We start from the raw sequence: 12,011 nt of genomic DNA, 5'->3' as shown, positions 1-12,011 counted from the left end.
GGAGATAATATAAGACAAGCACTGGAAACAATAGAATACTATGAAAAATCTGGGAAACCAGGCCTGGTATTCATAGCTGACTTTGAAAAGGTTTTTGATAAAGTACGACTGGAATTTATATATAAATGCCTGGAATATTTCAATTTTGGAGAATCTTTAATACAATTGATTAAAGTTGTCTGGTAACCCTAGTTGTAAAATAGTAAATAACAACCAAAATAATAAACTACAACCAAATTATGATAAATGTACTATATTTAAGGAATAAGGCCAGAGAAGGTGTGGTATATGGCCAGTATACCATAGCAAAGGGCTGTTCTTGGGCGCGAGTGCCTGGACAGAGCCTTTAGCCGTGGTGTATTGGCCATATACCACAAACCCCCAAGGTGCCTTATTGCTATTATAAACTGGTTACCAAAGTAATTCTAGCAGTAAAAATAAATGTTTTGTCCTACCAATGGTATACGTTCTGATATACCACAGCTGTCAGCCAATCAGCATTCAGGGACTCGAACCATCCCAGTTTATAATGAGTATTGGATCACACAAAAAATACAGCTTTTACATTACCTTGTACTTTACCAACAAAATGGTCTGACGGTGAAGTGGACGTACTCGGTATTCATATCCCAAAAGAAGTAAAGGATATCGCTACAATACATTTTTATAGAAAGTTAGCAAAAATAGATAAAATCTTGCTACCATGGAAAGGTAAATACCCCTATTTGTGGAAAAATCACCCTGATTAACTCTTTAGTCATGTCCCAGTTTACCCTGATTAACTCTTTAGTTACATCCCAGATTACCCTGATTAACTCTTTAGTTACATCCCAGATGACCCTGATTAACTCTTTAGTTACATCCCAGATTACCCTGATTAACTCTTTCGTTACATCCCAGATTACCCTGATTAACTCTTTAGTTATGTCCCAGTTTACCCTGATTAACTCTTTAGTTACATCCCAGATTACCCTGAATAACTCTTTAGTTACATCCCAGATTACCCTGATTAACTCTTTAGTTACATCCCAGATTACCCTGATTAACTCTTTAGTTATGTCCCAGTTTACCCTGATTAACTCTTTAGTTACATCCCAGATTACCCTGATTAACTCTTTAGTTACGTCCCAGATTACCTTTTTTCTTCTGGTCTTGCCTACACCTAGCAGCTTATTTTTTTTAAATTATATCAGCAAAAAATATTCAGTTTTATTTGGAACGGCAAGACAGACAAAATAATGAACATGAATTTGGAGGGCAGAAATGATTAAATATTAAAGCATTAGACCTCTCACAAGGCTTCAGTCATACTTTATTTATTTATTTCACCTTTATTTAACCAGACAGGCAAAAAAATATACAACATTTATGGAGAGCCTCTTTAAGTTTTGTTCTGTGGGTCAAATATACACTTTCAAAATTCTATGAAGCGATGATCAGGAGGGAAATTGTGAAATCAATGCTACTTTTAACAGACGTGCTTCAGTTTACACTCTTGAAAAGGTATTCTTCCACTAGATTGCATGACAAGTAGGTCACCCTCTAGCTTTCCAAACTAATCCCTTGATCACCTTAGTGACCTGACTAGGAGAAACACCTGGACCTAACTAATGTCATAAACACAACAAATTAATAAACCTTACACCTCTTTTTCCCCTCTCTCTCTCTCTCTGTCTGTCTCATCTCTCTTTTTCCTTCTCCTTCTCTTTCCCTCCCTCTCTCATAATTCTATCAATTTCATTTCTACTAGGCACCCAGTACCACATGCATCTTAAGGACAGCAACGTCAAATACGACAACTTTGGCAACCATGAGAAGAACGCAAGCAACAATGTGACTCCCATGTAGATGGAGAGAGAGAGAGAGAGAAGAGAACTCAAGAGTTCCATGTTTACTGGCAGATGAATGTACGGAGGTCACACACAAACACAAGCTAGACCCTAACAGTGGCATGATACTCAATAATAATACATGTCATTTAGCAGATGCGTGCATACAATTATAGAGCATTTTTATTGCAAATGGGTGGCCCCAGGAATCAAACCCACTATCCTGGCATTGTAAGAGCCATGCTCTACCAACTGATCTACAGAGGACAACTCTGTAAATCCAATAAAATGCTGACAAGTTTACTTTAAAATGCATTTTAAAATGCACATAAATTCATAACAGTCCGTAATGTCAATGTTAAATATTTGTCCCGATATTATTTGTAGAATTTGTGAATATTGTCATTATATTACCTGCTTTTATTAACGTATTCATGCTTTTGTTGTTGTAATTTGATCATGTGTGAAATATTACGTCAGAAAAGATCCAAGGAAAAGTGAAATTATTACATGCCTAAAGTGAGATGTTATTGATTGAATTAAATTATGTTGCTGCAAGCATAAAATATTCGTATTTTTTACACACACACACACACACACACACACACACACACACACACACACACACACACACACACACACACACACACACACACACACACACAAGCCCAATCCCTCCAATTGCCTTTATTCATTCAGCAAGTGCAACATACTAGAAGTGACCAAAAACAAAACAAATTACAGAGCCCCTTTGGGGTCATGGTGGAGGGAAAAAAACAGCCAGGCTAATCCGTTCCCTCTGTTTTTTATCATTTCCTCCAATGTGTTTATTCATTCTCTCAGTTTTTTTACCCATTCCCTCAGATACTTTATTTGTTCCCTCTGGGTTTTTTTTATAAGCTACTCCTGACCTTGTGGATTTATGTAGCCTATCTTTGTGGCATTATCCCATAAAGAATAGTAGGGAAAGCATCCCTATATAGTTCCCATTAAAGCATCTGTGAGCGCACGGGCAGCGCCATTTTGAGGCAATCTCCCTTTTGAAGTAGTCAATTTTCTTCTACACGTTTGGACATGACTCCAACAGGGTCACCAGAAGGGATCGCCAATGAAGTTGGAAGTCCCACCCAGTTGACTACAGTGGTTGCTCAACTGAAAGTTTTGAGATTATGCTGCGGTACTTAGAGGTAATTTGTGGTTTAGTACGGTACCCTGCGTCACCACTTCATTGTTCCAGACCACCACAAGGGGGAGTTAGAGCACCGATTATGCCCAAGGTGCTAATGTGTCTCTAACTGACAATGAACGGGCGACATAAACCAAATAGAAACTGATAATTGTGCACAACTTCAAAATGTAATTTCAATGAACTGAATGATGAGGATGAAGAAGGTGATTGAATTTAGAACAATAGTGTAAGAATTGCTATTCATCTGTCCTGCTCGCGCACACCCTGAAAAATACACTTATTTTTTTTGTTTCTACTCGTCTGTATTTCTTACTAAAACTGTTGTTACAGAAAGGTTTTTATTCTAAGAGAAATGAAAATGTTCAATTATATTCCACGAAATTCTTACAATATATGTGTTGAATGAATATAAGCAAGTGGTGTCTGCTAAATAATCAAGTTGATGGCGCAGTCATATAGCCTCGGCACCTACATAAAGCTGAGTGACTCAGTCATATAGCCTCGGCACCTACATAAAGCTGAGTGACTCAGTCATATAGCCTCGGCACCTACATAAAGCTGAGTGACTCAGTCATTCATGGCTTTGGATCAAAATAAATAAGTAGCAACATTCTTTCTGATAGTCTTTAATAAAGAAATATTTTGGTTATCCTGACCTGGGCATTATAATAGTCCATTATGGGCTATTAGCAGGACAATAGACTCACCATGTATTATAATAGTCCATTATAATAGTCCATTATGGGCTATTAGCAGGACAATAGACTCACCGTGTATTATAATAGTCCACTATGGGCTATTAGCAGGATAATAGACTCACCATGTATTATAATAGTCCATTATAATAGTCCATTATGGGCTATTAGCAGGACAATAGACTCACCATGTATTATAATAGTCCATTATAATAGTCCATTATGGGCTATTAGCAGGACAATAGACTCACCGTGTATTATAATAGTCCACTATGGGCTATTAGCAGGACAATAGACTCACCATGTATTATAATAGTCCATTATGGGCTATTAGCAGGACAATAGACTCACCATGTATTATAATAGTCCATTATGGGCTATTAGCAGGACAATAGACTCACCATGTATTATAATAGTCCATTATGGGCTATTAGCAGGATAATAGACTCAGCATGTATTATAATAGTCCATTATGGGCTATTAGCAGGACAATAGACTCACCATGTATTATAATAGTCCATTATGGGCTATTAGCAGGATAATAGACTCAGCATGTATTATAATAGTCCATTATGGGCTACTAGCAGGACAATAGACTCACCAGGACAATAAACTCTTGCCAACACCTCTCTGTATTTTGATACTTTGTGCAAGGCAATTGATCAGCATTAAAAACTTTGTGGATGGGGCCTTCCGAGTGACACTGCAGATGCTAGTTCAATACAGATGCTAGTTCAATACCTGTACCAGCCACGACCGGAAGACCCATGAGGTGATGGTGGGCTTTTGGTTTCTCTCCCTCTAAAACATAAATAAAGAATGCTAAATAACAAACTGGCTTTATTTACAAATTAGTAAGAATGTCTCACCCCATGTTCAAGAATGGCCTTTTTCTCACTCACTTTAGGTTAGTTGAAAACTAAATAATCTCCAAAATATCTTTATATTTTAAACAAAGCGATTATTATTATTATTAATTAATTTAGAATGATATAAAAGCCCCTGAGATATTCTCACAGAAATATTATTAACCCTGTTTTTCACAAGCGTAGCAGGCTGTGAATTCTGCAAACAACGTTTCTAGGATGGGCTATTAGCAGGACAATATATATTGGTCATATTGGTCACGGCTCCCGAGTGGCGCACAATGGGATTGCCTTGCAGTTCTCCAGCTTTATCCACTGAGATAGCGGTGGGCGCACGAGGTTCAAGGCACGAGGGCTGGCGGCATGGGACGGGCCGCAGAGCAGCGCACAGAAGACAGACCTATCCCATGGGGAAGGGAGGAGGTGGTGGAGGGGGGGGGGGTCATTGCGGCGGGGACCCCCACCTCGCCCCACTGGGTAGCACAGAGCAACACTTTAAGGGGCATTGCACTAATAACGGCGCTGACTAGGGAAATGTTCCCGCTGTTCTTAGTGCCTGTCTGCACGTTCAAACTAAAACAATGTAACTAATAATGGTGCGAAAAATGCATCTTAGATATGAAGTCGGAGGGCAGAAATTATTAAATATTAAAGCATTAGACCTCTCACTAAAGGCGACACTCAAAAGTTATACTTAAATCAGAAAAATGACATGAAAAGCACACATTTGTAAATCCCAAACTCTAAAAGTAATTGGAAAGGTAGATACAAATGATTTGTGACATTGTGGTTACTATAAAGAACGTAAACAAGATGTAAACAATATGCTGTGTTTTTATTTACAGTAGTGATGGACAGCTGGAGTAGCAGTAGCAGGTGTAGCCCTACTAGCAGGACAATATACTCTTTATAGCCTGGCTACTGTAGGTGTGAAAATCCCCCAATTTACAATGTATTTTATGTTACATTTCTAACCAAAACAGCAGTACAGTATTTATTCATCAACACCTTTATGCTTTCGTTAATAAAATAATGAGAAAAAAGTCTACCAGTATTTTTGTAATGTCTCCAGTAGATTTTTCCGTTCCTCCTGAAAGCCCTAATCTGCTCACTTAAATGAATAGAGATCCGGGTCATTGTTTCTCTATGGTGAAGTAGGTCAGGGCGTGACTGGGGGGTATTCTAGTTTATTATTTCTATGTGGGGTTCTAGGTTATTATTTCTATGTTGGTGATTGTGTATGATTCCCAATTAGAGGCAGCTGGTAATCGTTGTCTCTAATTGGGGATCATATTTAAGTAGTTATTATTCCCACCTGTGTTTGTGGGATCTTGGTTTTGTGTAGGTGCCTATTTGCACGTCACTGTCTTCACGGCTCGATTTATCATTTATTGTTTTTGTAATTTGCTGAAGTTTTACATTATAATAAAGATGTGGAATGCTACTCATTCTGCGCCTTGGTCCAATCATTACAACGATCGTGACACATTTTACAGAATAATCAAAGTGAGGAAAATCAGCCATCTGCTGTATACTTATAGCCTATTGTAACCTGAAAGTCACACCTTTCCAGTACTCCTCACCCCGCCACAATCCTCTAAATTGTATTATTGATGGAGAGCCATATAGATTGCAAAATAGTTGGGAAGCGATTCCATGGCATATGATTTATGAATTGACTCGCAATCCTAACAGTCAAATGCCTTCTCTGTGTTGCTACAGATGCTGGTTCGATACCCGCGACGGGGAGACCCATGAGGCAACGTGCAAGTGGCCTAGCATCATCTGGGTTAGAGGAGGGTTTGGCTGACAACACCAGTCGACTACACCAGTTGAGCAATTAATTTCAACAATCTTCATTTTAATTTGACTTTACAAACAACAAGAGGGCTTAATTGGAGTCTATGTCTTTGAGGCCTAGACCTATATCAAATAACTTAACTATCTGAGGTAGGGTATGAGGCTTAACAGCCTTAACAGCCTAATAGAAGTGGCATTTTTTATTAGACCTAATTACAATTGCAACTGGTCAAAAATGTAGCATCCTACATAAAACAATGAATTAAAGAAAAAAAGTCTGTCGGGATAGCCTGTTCTTGTAATGACAGAACAAACAGTTGCTGTCAACAACTTCCAGCTTGAGATGCAAATATCCCTGGATAACCTCTCACAATAATATTAGTATTTACCAAATACAGTCATATAGGCCACGGAGTTACTTAATGAGAAAAGTTGCATTTTGATGTGCAGGCAGTCCTCGATTGACTTATGTGAAAGCCGGTTCCTGCGTTCATAGAGGAAAATGAGTACTTGCAGGTGTAAGTCGATCCAAACATTGTTAGCACATAAAATGCAAGTTTCTTTATTGTGCTGTATTCCTCTGAGCTGCCACCCGCTCAGTTTGAATTGCGGCCTCGTCCAGCGAGGGTATAGTTTTCTTAGCAAGGGAGGAGTATTCCAATGTAACGCAATGCTGCAAAACAAACGCAGCGTTTCATTGGAAATTAATGTAATTCTGGTGTACCAAAATGATTGACGCTGTCGGTTTGTTCGAAGTGTCAGTCATTTCAATAGCCTGAAAAGCCAGGAGCCTCACTAGCAGTCATAACTGAATGATGCATGTCTACGATGCAAACCAAAAAGGCGACACTTTGTGCCAACTCGGATTCATGCCACATGGACAACATGAACAGTTGTCCGTGCCTCTCATCTCCGAGACCCATGTCCTACCCCTCGTGCATAAAGTTAAAGGGGGGGGGGGGTGTGAAGTCAGGCGCAGGAGACCAAATATGTACTAGCAGAGCGTTTATTCCTGAGTCCAAAACACCACGAACAGGCATAAAACAACCAGACAAAATAGTCCACCCAAAAGGGCCGGGACGCAGTGTGTTATATTAACCTACCTGGGTGGTGTGTTATATGAACCTACCTGGGTGGTGTGTTATATTAACCTACCTGGGTGGTGTGTTATATTAACCTTCCTGGGTGGTGTGTTATATTAACCTACCTGGGTGGTGTGTTATATTAACCTTCCTGGGTGGTGTGTTATATTAACCTACCTGGGTGGTGTGTTATATTAACCTTCCTGGGTGGTGTGTTATATTAACCTACCTGGTGTGTTATATTAACCTACCTGGTGTGTTATATTAACCTACCTGGGTGGTGTGTTATATTAACTTACCTGGGTGGTGTATTATATTAACCTACCTGGGTGGTGTGTTATATTAACCTTCCTGGGTGGTGTGTTATATTAACCTACCTGGTGTGTTATATTAACCTACCTGGGTGGTGTGTTATATTAACCTACCTGTGTCTTATATTACCCTACCTGGGTGGTGTGTTATATTAACCTACCTGGGTGGTGTGTTATATTAACCTTCCTGGGTGGTGTGTTATATTAACCTACCTAGGTGGTGTGTTATATGAACCTACCTGGGTGGTGTGTTATATTAACCTACCTGGGTGGTGTGTTATATTAACCTTCCTGGGTGGTGTGTTATATTAACCTACCTGGTGTGTTATATTAACCTACCTGGTGTGTTATATTAACCTACCTGGCTGGTGTGTTATATTAACCTACCTGGGTGGTGTGTTATATTAACCTACCTGGTGTGTTATATTAACCTACCTGGGTGGTGTGTTATATTAACCTACCTGGGTGGTGTATTATATTAACCTACCTGGGTGGTGTGTTATATTAACCTACCTGGTGTGTTCTATTAACCTACCTGGGTGGTGTGTTATATTAACCTACCTGGGTGGTGTGTTATATTAACCTACCTGGGTGGTGTGTTATATTAACCTACCTGGATGGTGTGTTATATGAACCTACCTGGGTGGTGTGTTATATTAACCTACCTGGGTGGTGTATTATATTAACCTACCTGGGTGGTGTGTTATATTAACCTACCTGGTGTGTTATATTAACCTACCTGGGTGGTGTGTTATATTAACCTACCTGGATGGTGTGTTATATTAACCTACCAGGGTGGTGTGTTATATTAACCTACCTGGGTGGTGTGTTATATTAACCTACCTGGGTGTTGTGTTATATGAACCTTCCTGGGTGGTGTGTTATATTAACCTACCTGGGTGGTGTGTTATATATTAACCTACCTGGGTGGTGTGTTATATTAACCTACCTGGGTGGTGTGTTATATTAACCTACCTGGTGGGTTATAGTAACCTACCTGGGTGGTGTGTTATATTAACCTACCTGGGTGGTGTGTTATATGAACCTACCTGGGTGGTGTGTTATATTAACCTACCTGGGTGGTGTGTTATATTAACCTACATGGTGTGTTATATTAACCTGCCTGGGTGGTGTGTTATATTAACCTACCTGTGTGGTGTGTTATATTAACCTACCTGGGTGGTGTGTTATATGAACCTACCTGGGTGGTGTGTTATATTAACCTACCTGGGTGGTGTGTTATATTAACCTACCTGGGTGGTGTGTTATATTAACCTACCTGGATGGTGTGTTATATTAACCTGCCTGGGTGGTGTGTTATATTAACCTACCTGCGTGGTGTGTTATATTAACCTGCCTGGGTGGTGTGTTATATTAACCTACCTGGGTGGTGTGTTATATCAACCTACCTGGGTGGTGTGTTATATTAACCTACCTGGTGTGTTATAGTAACCTACCTGGGTGGTGTGTTATATTAACCTACCTGGGTGGTGTGTTATATTAACCTACCTGGGTGGTGTGTTATATTAACCTTCCTGGGTGGTGTGTTATATTAACCTACCTGGGTGGTGTGTTATATTAACCTACATGGTGTGTTATATTAACCTGCCTGGGTGGTGTGTTATATTAACCTACCTGGTGTGTTATATGAACCTACCTGGGTTGTTTGTGTTTTGCTCACAGCCTGGCCTGGAACATATTCACACGTTCCAGGAGTGTCTACAGCTCATTGAGGAGCTAGCCAAGGAGGTGAAGGACATCAGTAAGGTACGACAATCTCCATCTGTACAGATGTAGGATCTTAATTTCAACCAGTTTGCTACAGCAGGAAAATAATCCTGCAGCAACCTAAAATGTGTGTCATTATTAATGGACATCTTTGAGTGGTTGCTATATTTTTTGTAAGGGAAAATCAAGTATTACATTTCGCAGTGGAATATACAAACTTCAGAAGCCTTTTTAAATCTCAAGTACAGTACAAGTTTAAAATGTCCTGCATTGCAGGAATGTAACTTTTATTTAACTAGGCAAGTCAGTTAAGAACAAATTCTTATTTACAATGACGACCTACCGGGGAACAGTGGGTTAACTGCCTTGTTCAGGCACAGAACGACAGATTTTTACGTTGTCAGGTCGGGGATTCGATGCAGAAACCTTTCGGTTACTGGCCCAATGCTCTAACCACTAGGCTACCTGCCGCCCCAGGGAGCCTAGTTCTCCTGTAAAACAGTGAGGGAAAAAACTATTTGATCCCCTGCTGATTTTGTACGTTTGCCCACTGACAAAGAAATGATCAGTCTATAATTTTAATGGTAGGTTTATTTGAACAGTGAGAGACAGAATAACAACTAAAGAATCCAGAAAAACGCATATCAAAAATGTTCTAAATTGATTTGCATTTTAATGAGGGAAATAAGTATTTGACCACTCTGCAAAACATGACTTAGTACTTGGTGTCAAAACCCTTGTTGGCAATCACAGAGGTCAGACGTTTCTTGTAGTTGGCCACCAGGTTTGCACACATCTCAGGAGGGATTTTGTCCCACTCCTCTTTGCAGATCTTCTCCAAGTCATTAAGTTCGAGGCTGATGTTTGGCAACTCAAAGTGTTCCTTTGTTCGCTCAGCTCCAAAAGACATCCACACCAGCAGCAGAGGTTCAGATGATGAGAGGAAAGAGGGATCCAGGCGGAGGAGGGAAAGACGGAGGGAAACACAGAAGTTTGGAGAAAGAGAATCAGAGAATATTGGAATGGGCAACAGAACTGAAGAATGTCTCAGAGGTGTGTGTGTGTGTGTGTGTGTGTGTGTGTGTGTGTGTGTGTGTGTGTGTGTGTGTGTGTGTGTGTGTGTGTGTGTGTGTGTGTGTGTGTGTGTGTGTGTGTGTGTGTGTGTGTGTGTGTGTTTGAGAGAGACAGTTAGAGAAATGTGCTACTGTGTATAAAGTGTGTCCACTGTATGTGAGAGTGTGTAAATGCGTCCCAAATGTGTTCCCAGGTGTGTGGGCTGTCAGACGAGGACCTGAAGCGTCTGTTAGGCTCGCGGGGAGTAAAGGAGTCTAGGCTAGCTGGCGTTCTGCCATTGCTGGAGTTCATCGCCTGGTCTCTACTGTCAAATGACACTGAGGTGAGAGAAAAGTATGTGAGTGAGTGAGTGAGTGAGTGAGTGAGTGAGTGAGTGAGTGAGTGAGTGAGTGAGTGAGTGAGTGAGTGAGTGAGTGAAAGGTATGTTTTGACTAATTCTACCCTAGTACACTTTCTAGGCTGCTGTAGCCATGCTGCCATATGAATATAAACACTCCGGCAATTCATCTCCCTGTTTGTCATGTCAGGAGGATGTATCAAAGCTGTGGTTGTCAACCAAACAGAGAGCATGGAGAGATTATATTGAATTACACCAAGCATTTTTCCTTTTTCACTGCACCTTTTTGTAATGATATTACAGTTTGAACACAATAAACAGAAAACTATGACAGACTGTTTATTTGTTCATTTTAGATACCATCATGATAAAAGGTGAATTATTGAAACTTCTGTGACAGCAAGCCAATACATTGATACGGAAGATCCGGAACCGTAGTCTCTGTTAATGTTTCCGTCTAGCGTGGGGGGAACAGTTATTATGCGCACACTGCTACGTCACGTCATATTTCCATAATGGCGACCCCTATGATGGAACTTCCCAAGATCTCTGTGTTTGACCCACTGAAGGGTCTCCTGCTGACCTATTTCATGACAGAATCGTGTTAAAACGAGTTTTTTGTAAATTGTAACTTTTTGGATGGTAATTAAAGTTTTTGCACAGTTTTCTGACGTTTGATTTTGTGCGCTATCTTAGCTAGCCAGGGCTTCAACGTTCAATGGATGAGCCAATATTAGCTAATGTTAGCTACGGGTTAAACGTGGAAGACACATTTCAGTTGAATACATTCAGTTGGACAACTTACTATGTATCCCCATTTCCCTTTCCCTTACCTAACTTGCAAACACATTCGTTTTTGCTCGATATTTCACAATGTGTAATCCTTATCTTTTATGATTAACAGATATTGTGCTAACGTTGCTTCCAGAGCCAGTTTGGAACTCGGTGATGAGTGTTGCAACTGAGGACAGACGATTTTTACGCACTTCAGCACTCGTTGGTCCCGTTCTGTGACCTTGTGTGGACTACCACTTCGCGGTTGAGCCGTTTTTGCTCCTAAACGTTTCCACTTCACAATAACAGCACTTGCCGTTGATCGG

At 40.2% G+C, this 12,011-nt stretch overlaps 1 protein-coding gene across 1 annotated transcript in view; it reads left to right on the top strand.

Moving 5' to 3' along the window:
• LOC115194587 (IgGFc-binding protein) overlaps nt 1–2,395 on the top strand; it is a gene marked incomplete in the record, with an annotated part of 100,674 nt that extends 98,279 nt beyond the window's left edge. The window contains 1 exon segment of the mRNA XM_029754407.1: nt 1,751–2,395. Within this exon segment, the coding sequence (XP_029610267.1) occupies nt 1,751–1,848 (98 nt within the window).
• Nucleotides 2,396–12,011: the final 9,616 nt, after the last annotated feature.

The sequence above is a fragment of the Salmo trutta genome, chromosome 5, assembly GCF_901001165.1.
Source record: "Salmo trutta chromosome 5, fSalTru1.1, whole genome shotgun sequence".
Taxonomy (NCBI): domain Eukaryota; kingdom Metazoa; phylum Chordata; class Actinopteri; order Salmoniformes; family Salmonidae; genus Salmo; species Salmo trutta.
The sequence above is the reverse complement of the archived record's forward strand: the minus strand, read 5'-3'. Positions and strand labels throughout refer to the sequence as shown.